Source organism: Condylostylus longicornis, unplaced genomic scaffold (genome assembly GCF_029603195.1).
Source record: "Condylostylus longicornis isolate FDR11 unplaced genomic scaffold, ASM2960319v2 ptg000030l, whole genome shotgun sequence".
NCBI classification, from domain to species: domain Eukaryota; kingdom Metazoa; phylum Arthropoda; class Insecta; order Diptera; family Dolichopodidae; genus Condylostylus; species Condylostylus longicornis.
Window position 1 is genome coordinate 10138509 of NW_026577999.1, and position 13348 is coordinate 10151856.

At 24.6% G+C, this 13348-nt stretch overlaps 1 protein-coding gene across 13 annotated transcripts in view; it reads left to right on the top strand.

The window, feature by feature from the left end:
* Positions 1 to 13348, top strand: part of LOC129608167 (RIMS-binding protein 2) — an 86346-nt gene that overhangs the window by 34842 nt on the left and 38156 nt on the right. For 9 of the 13 annotated variants that reach the window (XM_055519504.1, XM_055519506.1, XM_055519509.1 and 6 more), the window contains 10 exons: positions 1665 to 2219; positions 4217 to 4685; positions 4756 to 4873; positions 4942 to 5087; positions 5154 to 5357; positions 7122 to 7312; positions 7397 to 7798; positions 7893 to 8154; positions 8224 to 8462; positions 12092 to 12160. In XM_055519504.1, the coding sequence (XP_055375479.1) occupies positions 1665 to 2219; positions 4217 to 4685; positions 4756 to 4873; positions 4942 to 5087; positions 5154 to 5357; positions 7122 to 7312; positions 7397 to 7798; positions 7893 to 8154; positions 8224 to 8462; positions 12092 to 12160 (2655 nt within the window). The remainder of the gene's footprint in view (positions 1 to 1664; positions 2220 to 4216; positions 4686 to 4755; positions 4874 to 4941; positions 5088 to 5153; positions 5358 to 7121; positions 7313 to 7396; positions 7799 to 7892; positions 8155 to 8223; positions 8463 to 12091; positions 12161 to 13348) is intronic. The other 4 variants (XM_055519511.1, XM_055519515.1, XM_055519510.1 and 1 more) reach the window with 3 other exon arrangements.

Sequence of the window (13348 nt, forward strand, 5' to 3'; positions counted from 1 at the left end):
GTAAGAAAATATAACCACGAAAACTATGCCGTAAGAACCACGATAAGAATAGTTTAATATTACCGTGTGTGATAGGCAGATATCACAATGCAAAATAATGTAAAGAGTACCTACACTAGCGAATTGGAAATAAGTAGATCTTTTATTTAAAAACGGCATAGTTCCTATACAATGATTTTCAAAAATCTAACAAGTTTGCAGTTGTTAATATTTTTTAGTTGATATAGTTGCAATTTCAAGGGAAATCGAATTTTTAAATAAAATTATGATATTGTATCTCACAATCGAATCTTTAGAAAAGTTTTGGCTTTCAAATAGCAAAAAAACTGCACTTATCTGGTTATGCTAAAATACATTTTGTTAACTTTTACTTGTTGATAATTTAAGAGGAATGTGCAACCGCACTTACTTTGTTATATTAGAACCATTTTATAAATAAAAAATCACAAAAACTAATCAGAGCAAATTTGAAAAAAAAATAAAAATAATTATTGGAAATTTGGCATTTTCAGAACAATTAGTAAACTAACCAGAGCAGTGTTTAAGGAATACAAATGATAGTTTTGTATTACTAATTGAAAACTCGTTGCTCTTACTGAGTAATAAAGTTATATTATTACTCTTCCAAAACAACACGCAGTACCTTACATATATTTTGTTAAGGGTTGTAGTTCATGATTTGTTTTATACAAATGATTTCTTTTATACTTTTCAAAGGAAATCTTACTGTAACGTAAATGTCATGTTTATTTACTCAAATAAAGTTTAATTAGGTCAATTGAGAAATAAGTACAGACGTAGAAATTATTTCGATTTCGTGTAGTTTTGTTCGTTACTAGAAGCACAAAGCAGAGATTACATATACAAAAGATATAGGATTTATGTATTATTAATAATAATTAACTATTAGGTCTCAGATATGCTGGTTAATAATGGCAATAACCCAGCAAATTGGTAAATCTTCGTTTTAATTTGTTTTAATTTTTTATAAAACATATAAGTATTTTAATAATATTTTAAAAATATTTGAAATCAAGTACTTATATATATGTTTACATAAAATTTATATATACGGAATGCTTTACATATGTAATATCTACATAGTTTTAAATAATTTAGTTAAATATATTCCTTTATTCATGCACAATTTATAATCTACAAAAATTGAAAGCACGTGATTTTTTTTCAATTATATAAATTTAAAGGTATCGCTAGATTTAGAATTTTGTTTAAAAAAACTTAGAAAATTTAAAATATAGAGAGAAAAATTAGAACAGGAATAAAAATTTTCCTTAAAATCAATCATTAATATTTAGTTAATATTATATTAAATGTATTGAAAGTTCTAGCTTTTTTTTTATTTATTTTTTACTTTCTTTTAAATATTAAATTTAAATATGTATTTTATTATAATTTAATAATAAAAATAGTTTGATGTTAGAGTTTTCTTTTAAATTTAATTTTTTTTTTTGAAATTGATTTATAATCAATTATTATTATTACTGTTATTAGTTTAGTTTCTATACAAATAGTATGAATTATTTATATGAAGTTCATAAAAAATAAAGAAATGCAAAATAAAAATATAAAAAAAAAGCAAAAAAATATATTAGACTTTTTCTAACTTTCATTTCGTGATCCTTTTTCACAATATTTTGTTATAGGACAATCGTATTTTAGCTGAATTGGAGCACCCGCGTACAACAAATACTGCATCAACCATATTGCCAAGTTCAATAATGACATCTAGCTCAATATCTGGTTATTCATCTACAATTGGAAAAGAAACTAGTGTTATAAGTGGTGTCAGCAGTGGTGTTAGCAGTGGTGTATCATTTCAACCAACATCATCAATATATACGACACAAGGTACTGGACATACTTCACTTCATGGTTATACATCTGGCATATCAGGTGGTTACTCTGGTATTCCAGGTTTAAGTTCAGCGTTAACTGGTGCAAATGTATCATCAGTAACTGGTACTGGTACATCTGGAATAACTGGGGTTAGTGGTGTTAGTTCAGCAATATCTGGTATAGGTGGCACAAATTCAATAGGAATAACTTCAAGTATAAGTAGTCATGGTATCGATACAACAGCTTTAAGTGGTATTACATCAGCAACTGAAAAAATATTAGCGGCGGGAACAAGTGGTGTTCATGTATCACCGTTACCTGGGAGGGCGCATCCAATAACGACCATGCCACCCTTAAGTCAGGTGTGATATATTCAATAAATATATGTATGCATATACCAAAACATATATATACAAATATGTACGTATATATATATATATATATATATATATATATATAAGACTTTATATATAATATCTATATCAATGTACATGAAGGGTGTATACTATGAACAATATTTCACATATATATACTAAAATTTGTTATGTATGTTCATGTGTATATTGATGTTCATATATACTCCTTTATTGAATAAGGTTATTTTCGCTTCTTTCATCTTTTTGCATTTCCATTCAATATACAGAAAAGTAACGTTTTTTTAGCAATTAAAATCATTTAAACATTCATTATTTATATAACTATTTAATATAGTATATGTTGTAAATTAAGTTACATAGATTTAAATTTTTAAAAAGTATATTAGGTAGAAATTGCAAAAGTTATAAGCATACAGATCCAATCATTTTTTTTTAAATAAGCGCACGCTCATAATATTATACGTAATATAAAGAAATCATTTAGGATCGATTTACATCAGTATTTCTTGATTTGGTTAAAATAAAATTATATATTATTTAAGCAAAGGTGTAACATAAAAAATATACCAAATAATATTTAATTATTAGAAATAATTTCATATTTAAAAAATCATAAATTGTTTTCAAATTTATTTTTTTGTATAACAGTTTAATACTATCATTAAGTGAAATTAAACAACTTATTTTTGTTCTTTTGTCCATACCTAATGCATGTTGTTTTTAAAAAAAAGTTTTAATATTTTATAGACAACATTATAATAATTACATATATTATAATTAATTGATTAAAAACAAAACATAGAAGTTTATAAAATTATTATATATAAAATTTATAAAAAACTTAAAACATTACTATTTATAAATAAATTAAATTAAATTTTAATTTAAATTTTGGATATTGTTTTTTTCTTATTACAAGTTTTTAAGTTAAGTTATTTAGTGTAGTTTTAAAATATATTTAAATTATATAGTTAGAGAGTTTTAAACTATTAATTTTTAAATAATTATATATTGCATTCTATTATAATATTAAACATTATATAGAAAAGAAAAAAACAAAAATTCTTAATATAAAATATTCATAATTATAAATTATTTTAATTCTAAGAATTATAGGTATATTAATGATGCTAATTCGGAAGGGTAAAATTATAGGTTAACTTTTATAGTTTAAAAATAAATATAATACACATCCTATTAACTTTAGAAAAACACTGCAATCATATTGTAATCTAACATATGTAACATAAAAAGTCAAAACAAAATTGAAATACTTTATTTTTGAGGCTACAATTGATTATCACACTTCTTTATTATTACGTAAAAGACCAAAACAAAAATATTTTTTTTAAATATTTGTTACCTTTTGGTTTTCAACTTCAAAAGATTTACTATAATGTTCACTTATGTATGTCGGTAGTATTTACTAATGAATATTCTACTAATTCTAGATGTCATTTTAAATTTCATATTTTAAATTCAAGCATTTTTATTTAATAATATCTTTAAATTCTATTAAATTTTTATGTATTGGAAAAGAAATTAATCTTTTTGAATAACAAAGGTTTTTTCTATTTTTCGAAATTTTGTATTAATTTTTCATTGATGCTAGCAAATATTGCTAAAACTAAAAATAATATTAAGTACTTTTAAACGGGTTTATATATACATTTTTGAACCCCCCAAATTTTTGAGAACAAAAATAAAAGTTTTTATCTATATTCTACAAAAAATTTGTAGCTTATCAAAAATAAATTATTTTATAATAAAACAAAAAATGTTAATTCGTTTAATAAAATTTGACTTAATATACTATAAACAACATAAAATCAAGATTATATAAACAATCATCAAAATTTATTTTTTTTTTAATTATTTGACGTTAAATAAATTTCAATTAATATATACATACTTATAATATTAATTATTGAAAACATATTAAAATTAAAATACGCCGTAAACTTATAACAAAAATATTTCAGAGCACAACAATGCCCGTCCTATCACTCCACAATTCATACAATTTACCATCAGGATCTGCAAGTTATACTTTAGGTTTAAGCGGTGCCCCAGCGGTTTCCTCATATACACATCCATTAATTAGTAGCGTTATTGGAACTGGTGCAGCTAGTTCAGTACTTGGATTAACTGGAACTGCTGGGGCAAATCCAACAATATTTCCATTAAGCGGCGGAATCTCATCTAGTCTAATTGGGTCCTTGCCATCATCATATGGTGTTAGTTCATCTTATCCAACGTATACAAATCCTATATTAAGCAGCAAGCTCAAAACTTTAGATGATATTGATTTAGCTGTTGGACGTTTTGCTAATCGTAGTTCACCATGTTCCCCGATACCACCATGGGGTTTAGATGGTTACAGTGATACAGTCAATCCAACATATATGCATGCACAGCGTTCTTATGGATTTGGTGCGCTAGATCTGGATAGTAAGTTAATTAATTTATCTAATAATAATATAGTTATTAATTTATCATAACCAATTTTCTTACAACGCAGCTAGAGGTCATAACTTTGCTTTAAATGGAACTGGTGAGCCAACTGTAGATATGCTTGATATTCCAGGAAAAGGACGTTGTTGTGTTTTTATTGCTCGATTTACATATGATCCACCAGAGTAAGAGTTCATTTTTTCAATATTATTCAAATTAATATTATTTACTTTGTAATTTTACGAACTTTTAGAGAAGCTGAGGGCGAATTATCACTTTGTGCTGGTGATTACCTATTAGTATGGGGAAATGGTGAACCACAAGGAGGTTATTTTGATGCTGAATTACTTGACGGAAGAAGAGGTTTAGTTCCAGCAACATTTGTTCAAAGGCTGATAGGTAATACTGATTTGCCCTAAAAGTTTAAAAAATTTTACATTTTAATTGTTATCTTTAAAATATTAGGTGAAGATTTATTGGAGTTCCATCAGGCTGTACTTTCAACGTTAAGAGATGCAGATGATGCTCCTATACCATTAGATCCAGCACCATTGCCTCCTTTACCGCCCAACAATCCTTTACTAACGCATACCACTGAAGACTTAGCTAGATTAAGTGAAGTTGCAACAGACTTTGGTCCAGACCAAACAGAAGATGAGGCTGATAGTAGTAAGTGTAAAAGATATAGTTTTCAATATTTTAATGACAAATTTCAAGTTTTTAATAAAAATTGGCTTACATATATTTCAAAAACATGAAATTATGCTTATATACGAATGACAGAAACTATTTTAGAAGATTACATTTCTTTCATAATTCCACAAATATTTTTACTAAACACGGGGAGAGTCTCGTAAAGTAAAGTTAGTATTCGAATACAAAAATTGTTAAAATGATTGTGATCGTTGCTGTGGAATCTGTATAGACTTTAAATATAATCATTGTGTATATACTTTATCTTAAAATTATACTCGTTTCTAATATTTTTATAAATTGACCATAAGGTTTCGTCATTAGATATTGCTGCACGATTATAAGCTTCTATTTTATTTTCGTTTAATTCTTTTAATTCGTTATTGAACCATTCCTGTTTACTTGGTCCAACAAAAAATTTCTTTTTAAATAATTCTGCTGCCTTGTCAATAGTAATTTTAAATAAATTTCCACACACACTAACATCATCGATGCAACAAATATTTTGAAAGTGTTCAGCTGTCAAAAAATTATCCAATTTTTCTTTATCAATTTTGATTGAGTGGATTTCTGTTTTTTCGAAATAATGTTTTTCATTCCCATCGATTTTTATTCCAATAGCTAGATGATCTGATAACGAACAGTCAGCTCTACATTCAACACAAATTTGACTAATTTCAGGTAAAGAGCAATTTACATAATCTATAAGTGTAGAAGAAGAACTGGTTACTCTCGTTGGAAAATGTATAATCTGTTGTAAACTAAATGCCTCAATAGTTCTTTTGATATGCTGCTTACTTGTGTCTTATAGTTTATAGTGATATACAGAAAACAATTTTTGTAATCACACAAAAAACTTCTTTTTTCGATAGGGCGCTAGTGAATTATAATTTTTTCATTTTATTACTATACACACAATGGGATAATATATGTACTTCCATATGTACATTTTTTATTTCAAATTTATAACGAAAATAATTCCGAAATCATTCTATTAAGGTGCTCGAATTTTACATTTAATTTTAAGGATAAAAGTTGAGTTCAATATTTTCATATAAATCAAAATATTTAATTGCAAGGATGCTTTAGCTGCTCAACAGGTTATATTTGTGTGGTATATTTTTCATTTTTTATTGCAAGTAAAACATTTTTCACAGAACGATCTATTCAAAAAAGTTTATTTTTCACACAAACAAATTTCGATTCACTCGTCTAAAATAAGGGCGTTTAAACGACCTTCAATGTATAGTGCTAGAGAAGTTTCTAATTGTCGTTGGTATATAGGCCAAATTTTATTTGTATATTACGTAAGATGTATAAGTGTCACTTTATATCAATGTTAAATGTTACCAATGAAAAAACAACAGAAATAATTGTTTGCTAGGGCAAAAATCCAATAATTGGTTTTGGCTAGTGAAAAAACACAAATTATTAAAACAATACTTTTTGTTCTAAAGCATGTGATAAAATTTCATTTAACACAATATTTTAGCACTTTAACCTAAAATTGTATTCAAAATATATTCAATCTCGAACAAATTTTAATTGAAAAATATGGAAAATAAATATTTTAGATCATTGTAAATATAACACATAGATTAATGTTTAGTGAATATATTATACATATAGTAAGTGAGTATTTTGTTATTCTTGTGACACATATACGATTGAAAAACAAGCCATATTATCGATATTATTATACGATTTGACCCACAGTAACTCTTATGTTCTCCGTGTTAGTTCCTGCTCCAAAACATTTAACGTTGGAAAGGCAGTTGAATAAAAGTGTTCTAATTGGATGGTCACCAGCTGAACCCCCTGGTTATAATAATATTGAAAGTTATCATGTATATGTAGATAATGTCCTTAAAGTAACTGTTAAAGCAAATGAACGAACTAGAGCACTTGTGGAAGGAGTTGATTCAACACGGGTAAGTTTAATGCACAATATAAAAGCGAACATACTTTGCATATAAAATATATATATATATATATTTTTTTTTTTTAAATATTAGCCACATAGAATAAGTGTAAGAAGTGTAACAATAAATCGTAGAACTTCACGAGATGCGGCGTGCACAATGATTATAGGCCGAGACACTGCACATTTAGGACCATCTGCTGTTAGAGCTACTCACATAACGTGTTCATCTGCTGTAATATCATGGCTACCAGCCAATTCAAATCATCAACATGTAGTTTGTGTAAATAATGTAGAAGTAAGAACGGTTAAACCCGGAGTTTATCGTCACACAATTACTGGTTTAGCGCCAAGTACTCAATACCGTGTCACTGTTAGAGCTAAACACTTAAGAGCACCTGGACAAGCTCCACCGCCTGGACCACCACCTGAAGAAGCTCCTGGAGCATATGCAGATTTTAGGACCTTAACAAAAGGACTGCCAGATCCACCGCAAGTCTGTATTTTTTGTAATTTTATCTGTTTCATATTAAAATTTATTATTTGTTTCATATTAAAATTTTTAATTTCTTAAATTATGTATTTACAAGGAAATACAACTTGAGGCTGGACCCCAAGATGGTACATTACTTGTAACATGGCAGCCAGTTAATCGACCACCACAATCTGGACCTGTAACCGGTTATGCAGTTTATGCTGACGGTAAAAAGGTTACCGACGTTGATTCACCAACTGGTGATCATGCACTAATAGATATAGGAAAATTAGTTGGACTTAATCCAAGAGCAGTCACTGTTAGAACCAAATCACGCGATTCACAATCAGCAGATAGTGCACCAATTCCAATTCCAAGTATAAAATCATCAAAAAGTTTATGAATTATTCAAATAATTTTCAGCACTTAAAAATTGTTTATTTTAGATGTAGTTCGAACTGCGGCAAGACGTAATGCTCCTCAAAGTACTTTACCACCTCATATGAGAAATCAACAAATGCAACCAATACGCCCACAGGGACCTATGCAACCGGGTGTTCCAATGAACCAACAGATGTTAGATCATCATGATGAAATGATGCAAGATGGTCAAATGCAACAACAAATGCAACCTATGCAACCTGGCCAACAAATGCAACCTGGGCAACCAGGCCAACAACAACAGGTCAGTTTTAAAAAATTCAAAGTTTTAGTAATTCCCAGTAAAAGATGTTCTGTTTTTATTGCTTAGAATTCAAAATTATAAGTTTCATTTTATTTCATTTTTATGTTATATAATATTTAAAAGTTAAATGAAAGTTAAGTAAACTCACTCACATACATATATAAATAATATTCAAATAAATTCAATCATTACTATATTGTGATCGTCATTCAGTTAATATTTCTTAAAGCACAAATTTAAATATAGAAAAAAAATTTTCAGTAGTTTTTATTATTTTAAGTGAAAGGAAATAAAGGAAAGGGATTTTCTCCTAACATTAACTGAATTGACTGAAATTTGACATTCAATTATAATATTTGTTCAGGATCCAATTCATCAGTAAATTTTTTTTGAAAGCTTAATTTTTCGAGTTCTTGAGTATACTTTATTTGGAGTATATCTATAACGTTAAGACATACAACGTCTTAAAACATTTGTTGACAAGCGACGGTTTGGCACCATTGATATTATCTAAAGTGAATTATACACAATTTTAAAATACAAAAATATAAAACTTAACTTTTATTTAACACCAAGACGAAAAAAATAAAATAACCAAAAATTTTAATATTATAGAAAATATAATTTATTTCTACTTTAATATTTTATAAATTTTAGTTATGCTTTTTCGCTTTTTTTCAATGTATAATTTTTCTATATACATAGGAATATATATTTTTATTATTTATCTGCAAAAAATTAGCAAGATAAAAAAAAAAAGAAAAATAAAAATGTGTAAGATTGGAAAAATTTTGAAATTTAAAACAAAACAAAAAAGAGGACATTTATTTTTATTTTTAATTTTTAAATTTTTAAAAATATTTTGCTAAGCAGCTATATATAATTTTTTTATTTACATACTTACACGTATATACTTACATACATCCACTTTAAATTGTAATTAACATAATATAATTATATACAAGTTGATAATTATATAAACAGCACTTAACTTTATTCTTAAATTAGAATTTACATATTTAGTATAAAAAAAAAGTTAAAAATAAAAAAATTAAAGTAAAAGTAACCACCATCACTTTTTTTGTCAAATTCCATTTTTTAAAGAAATGCTTACCATCAATTTTTTTTTTAATTAATTTGTTGATAAAAAGAGTCACATATTTATTTTTCAACATCGAAAAAAAAACAAAGCAAATAAAATTATGGTAGTCAGTCCTCATTTACATGGTAGTATATCATGTATACGATTTTGATATTAAGAAAAGTGAAAATAAAATTAAAATAGTATTTTTTATTTTTACTATACATACTTAATTCGTATAAAACATTATCAAAAATAAAAATTAATTATATCTTAAACAATAACAGAGCAAAAAACTAATAGTTTTAGTTTTTATAGTCAAAAATTAATGGTATAAACGAAATTTATATCTATAACGTATAAAATTAATTAAAGGATAAGAAAGGCCTAACAATTAATAATTACAGTTAATAAATAAAAAAAAATTATGGAATTATTGTTTAATGACAGTATTATTGAAAAAATGTATGTATGTATTTAAAAAACATATTTATAATTATATATGAAATTTTTATATATTATTTTAATTATAAAATTATATACCGATCGTATGTAACTTAATAGGAGTAAATTTTCTTTATTTTAATATTATATTTATTATTATAATTATATTTATTATTAATATATTTATTATTATTATCATAATAATTATAAAAAAATTAGAATTTAAAACATATATATATATATGCAAAAAAACAATTAGAAAATTTATGAATTTAGCATGAGAATAATTTATACATATTATATGAATATATAAAATAAATATTTAATTATTTTTATTTTTATATATTATTATTATTACTTTGTGTTACCTATTTTTTGTTAATTTCTTTAATTTACTTTTGGAATTTTGCTTCTATTTTATTTATATAATACATATTAATAAAAAGAAATGTAATAGTTTTTCTTTAAATAATATATTATTTATTTTGTAAAAGAAAAGCTACATTGCAGCATATTTGCAAATATAAAAAAAAAAACTAAAAAAATAATTTATATTTTTGCAGTTTGAATATTTCATTATTATATCAAATGCACTACACATCGATGATTGTAATTTAAATATTTGGCTATAAGATATATTTCAAGGGCCTTTTAAAAAGTAGACATTCAGTTTAAATAATTAAAATACATTAAAATTATTATTAGTTTCGTTGTGTCCATTCGTCCATCTGTCTGGCTCTGTATCGCTTTGCAAAACTTCTACATCCTTCAAGGTAGAAAGTTGAAATTTTATAGATCTTTAAATGAATACTAGAAATTTAGATTCCGTAGTTATGTAACAAAGTATGTTATCGTCCCGAAATGTTCATGTATCCGAAAGTGCAAACATTTCTAATTTTTATAAATGCAGACAATTAACGGCAAATACCATTCCATCAAAAAATATAATTATTTTTACAAAGCCGCGTAATTAACCCTTGAATTCTTCTTCCATTATTTTAACAACTCTTTCTATTTTTTTTTTGTCTTGTTCTTAAAGCAATTTAAATAATTTACTGTTTTCAAAAGCAGTATTTTCACTTGGTTAAGAGAAAAGTGCTCCTTTGCAAGGCAAACTGATTTAACCGAACTTTATTATTAAGTAATATCAAAATTTAAAAAAAAAAAAAATTGTTAAACCTGCAGCAATAAAAAAAAAATCCAGTGAATTAAAATTAAAAAAAAAATCTAATTCCAATATTTTTTAAAAGCATTTCAGAATTTTTTTTAATTTCTTTGTTTCAACCGTTGTGATATAGAAAATAACGCTGTCCGTTTTGAACAAAAAGTTATTTCCTTTAATAATAAAGTTATACATATATAGCTTTAAATAAATTAGAAAAATAATTTCATAAATTTTTTTAAAATCTTTTAACTGTTGAAATTATACAAAGTATTATTAATATAAATTACTTTCGTGACGTGAATCAGCACTTAATGAAATTGGACTGAATTAAATTCGTGGTTACAAAGTATCGCCATTCAAGCGGATCTATTGCCAAATCCTATATGTAAAACTCTCTGTTAATACCTACATCGCTGACAAATGCTATGCATATTTTACTAAACTAACCAAATGAATTATATTTATTTATTTAATATGTATTTTTGGGGGCAAAAAATTTTGTAAATATTATTTTGAAAAAATACAACACAAATGTTAAATACATAGAAGTGTGTTGGCTCCGTTAATATTTATTTTCCATTTAATTCTCTAGTTATAGGAACTTGCTATGAAAACATTACAATCACGATATGTAGAGTGTTCACTTTTTTTTTTTTTAAAATTTTCTCAATAAACTTATACTACATAATTATTATTATAATATATTTTGTATGTTTTAAATAATTGTTTATAATTTGAAACAGAAAATAATTTTATTTTTTTTTTTCGTTTTCCCTTATTAATATGTATATTGCCTCATTACAAAAACATTATAAACTTATAGATAATTAAAACTGTAAACTAGAAACTAAAAAAAAGCAAAATCACTTTACATTTTATATATTTCTAAATATGTATATGTTTCATTTTCCAAACTTATATAAAATTGATCCAACACAGACTGATACAGGTATTGGTAAATGGACTACAGGGCTGTTTGGAGGCCTCTTTTCAAAACCACAAGCCAACGTAAGTTTTCTTTCATCAACCTACTACAAAAAAAAAAATTCAAAAAGCAAAAAAAAAAACAAGAAACAATCCTTTAATTAATACATAAACAATAACAGTTTTACAAAACTAAACAGAAAGTATATTTATTTTCTTTTTTAGAATTTTTTTAATTTATATTTATGTTTTTTTTTTAAGTCGAATTATTTAAAGTATTTAACAATTTTAAAAATAAAGTTTAAAAAAACCATTAGTTTTTTTGTTAATTAATTTATTTCTTATTATTTATTTTCATATTTATTTAAAGAAAAAGAAATATAATTATATGAAATATTTTTAATAAATAAAATATTTTAATTTCAATATTAAATGATAATCTGTAATCAAATGGAAAAAATAATCAGTAAAAATCATAAACTAGAAGCTATAAGTACTTGTATTGTAATTAATATAAATAAAGTATAATGATGTAATATATATTTATTTTAGTTTAGTAAATAAATGTTGAGCATTAACTATATTAGTAATTCAGTAGGCATATACTTAAATGTATTTATGTATATACCAACATTATATATCTTTTGAAATGATAAAGGATAATAGAAGAAAATACTTTAAATTTTTATAATCAACAATATTTTCTATATATGCTACTTGAGGTAATGGCATATTATTTAAAAATTTTTTGAACATCTCATTTTTTTTAAATAATATTTTATTAGCTCAAGTAATGCATATTTTTACGATAAAATTAGGTCAAGTAATATTGTATTTCGTCAATAAAGAGTAATATTGTATTTCGCTAATAATAAATTTTTGATAAGATTATTGCGTAAATGCATATTGATAATTAAAATTATTAAGTAAGTTTTTCTAAAAAATTGAATATTATAAAATTATAGTTTATAAAAACGAATTAAAATTTATTTGATATGAGCATTCGAATACTGACAAGTTATTAAATATTTCGCTTTCAGTCAAGATATTTTTTTTTATTGAAACCACATTAAGGAAAAATCTGTTGCAGTTTTCTTTTTGAGATTTTCTCTTTGAATATAATTTTTTAATTGAAGTACACTGAATATTTAACACGTAAAAGGTTTATGGAAAAAACCCTCAATTCAAAATAAGAAAAAATTTTGAAATATTTTGTAATTAATGGAAAAAATCCACCAAATTCATAATACTACTAATTGTACCGTAGATTTA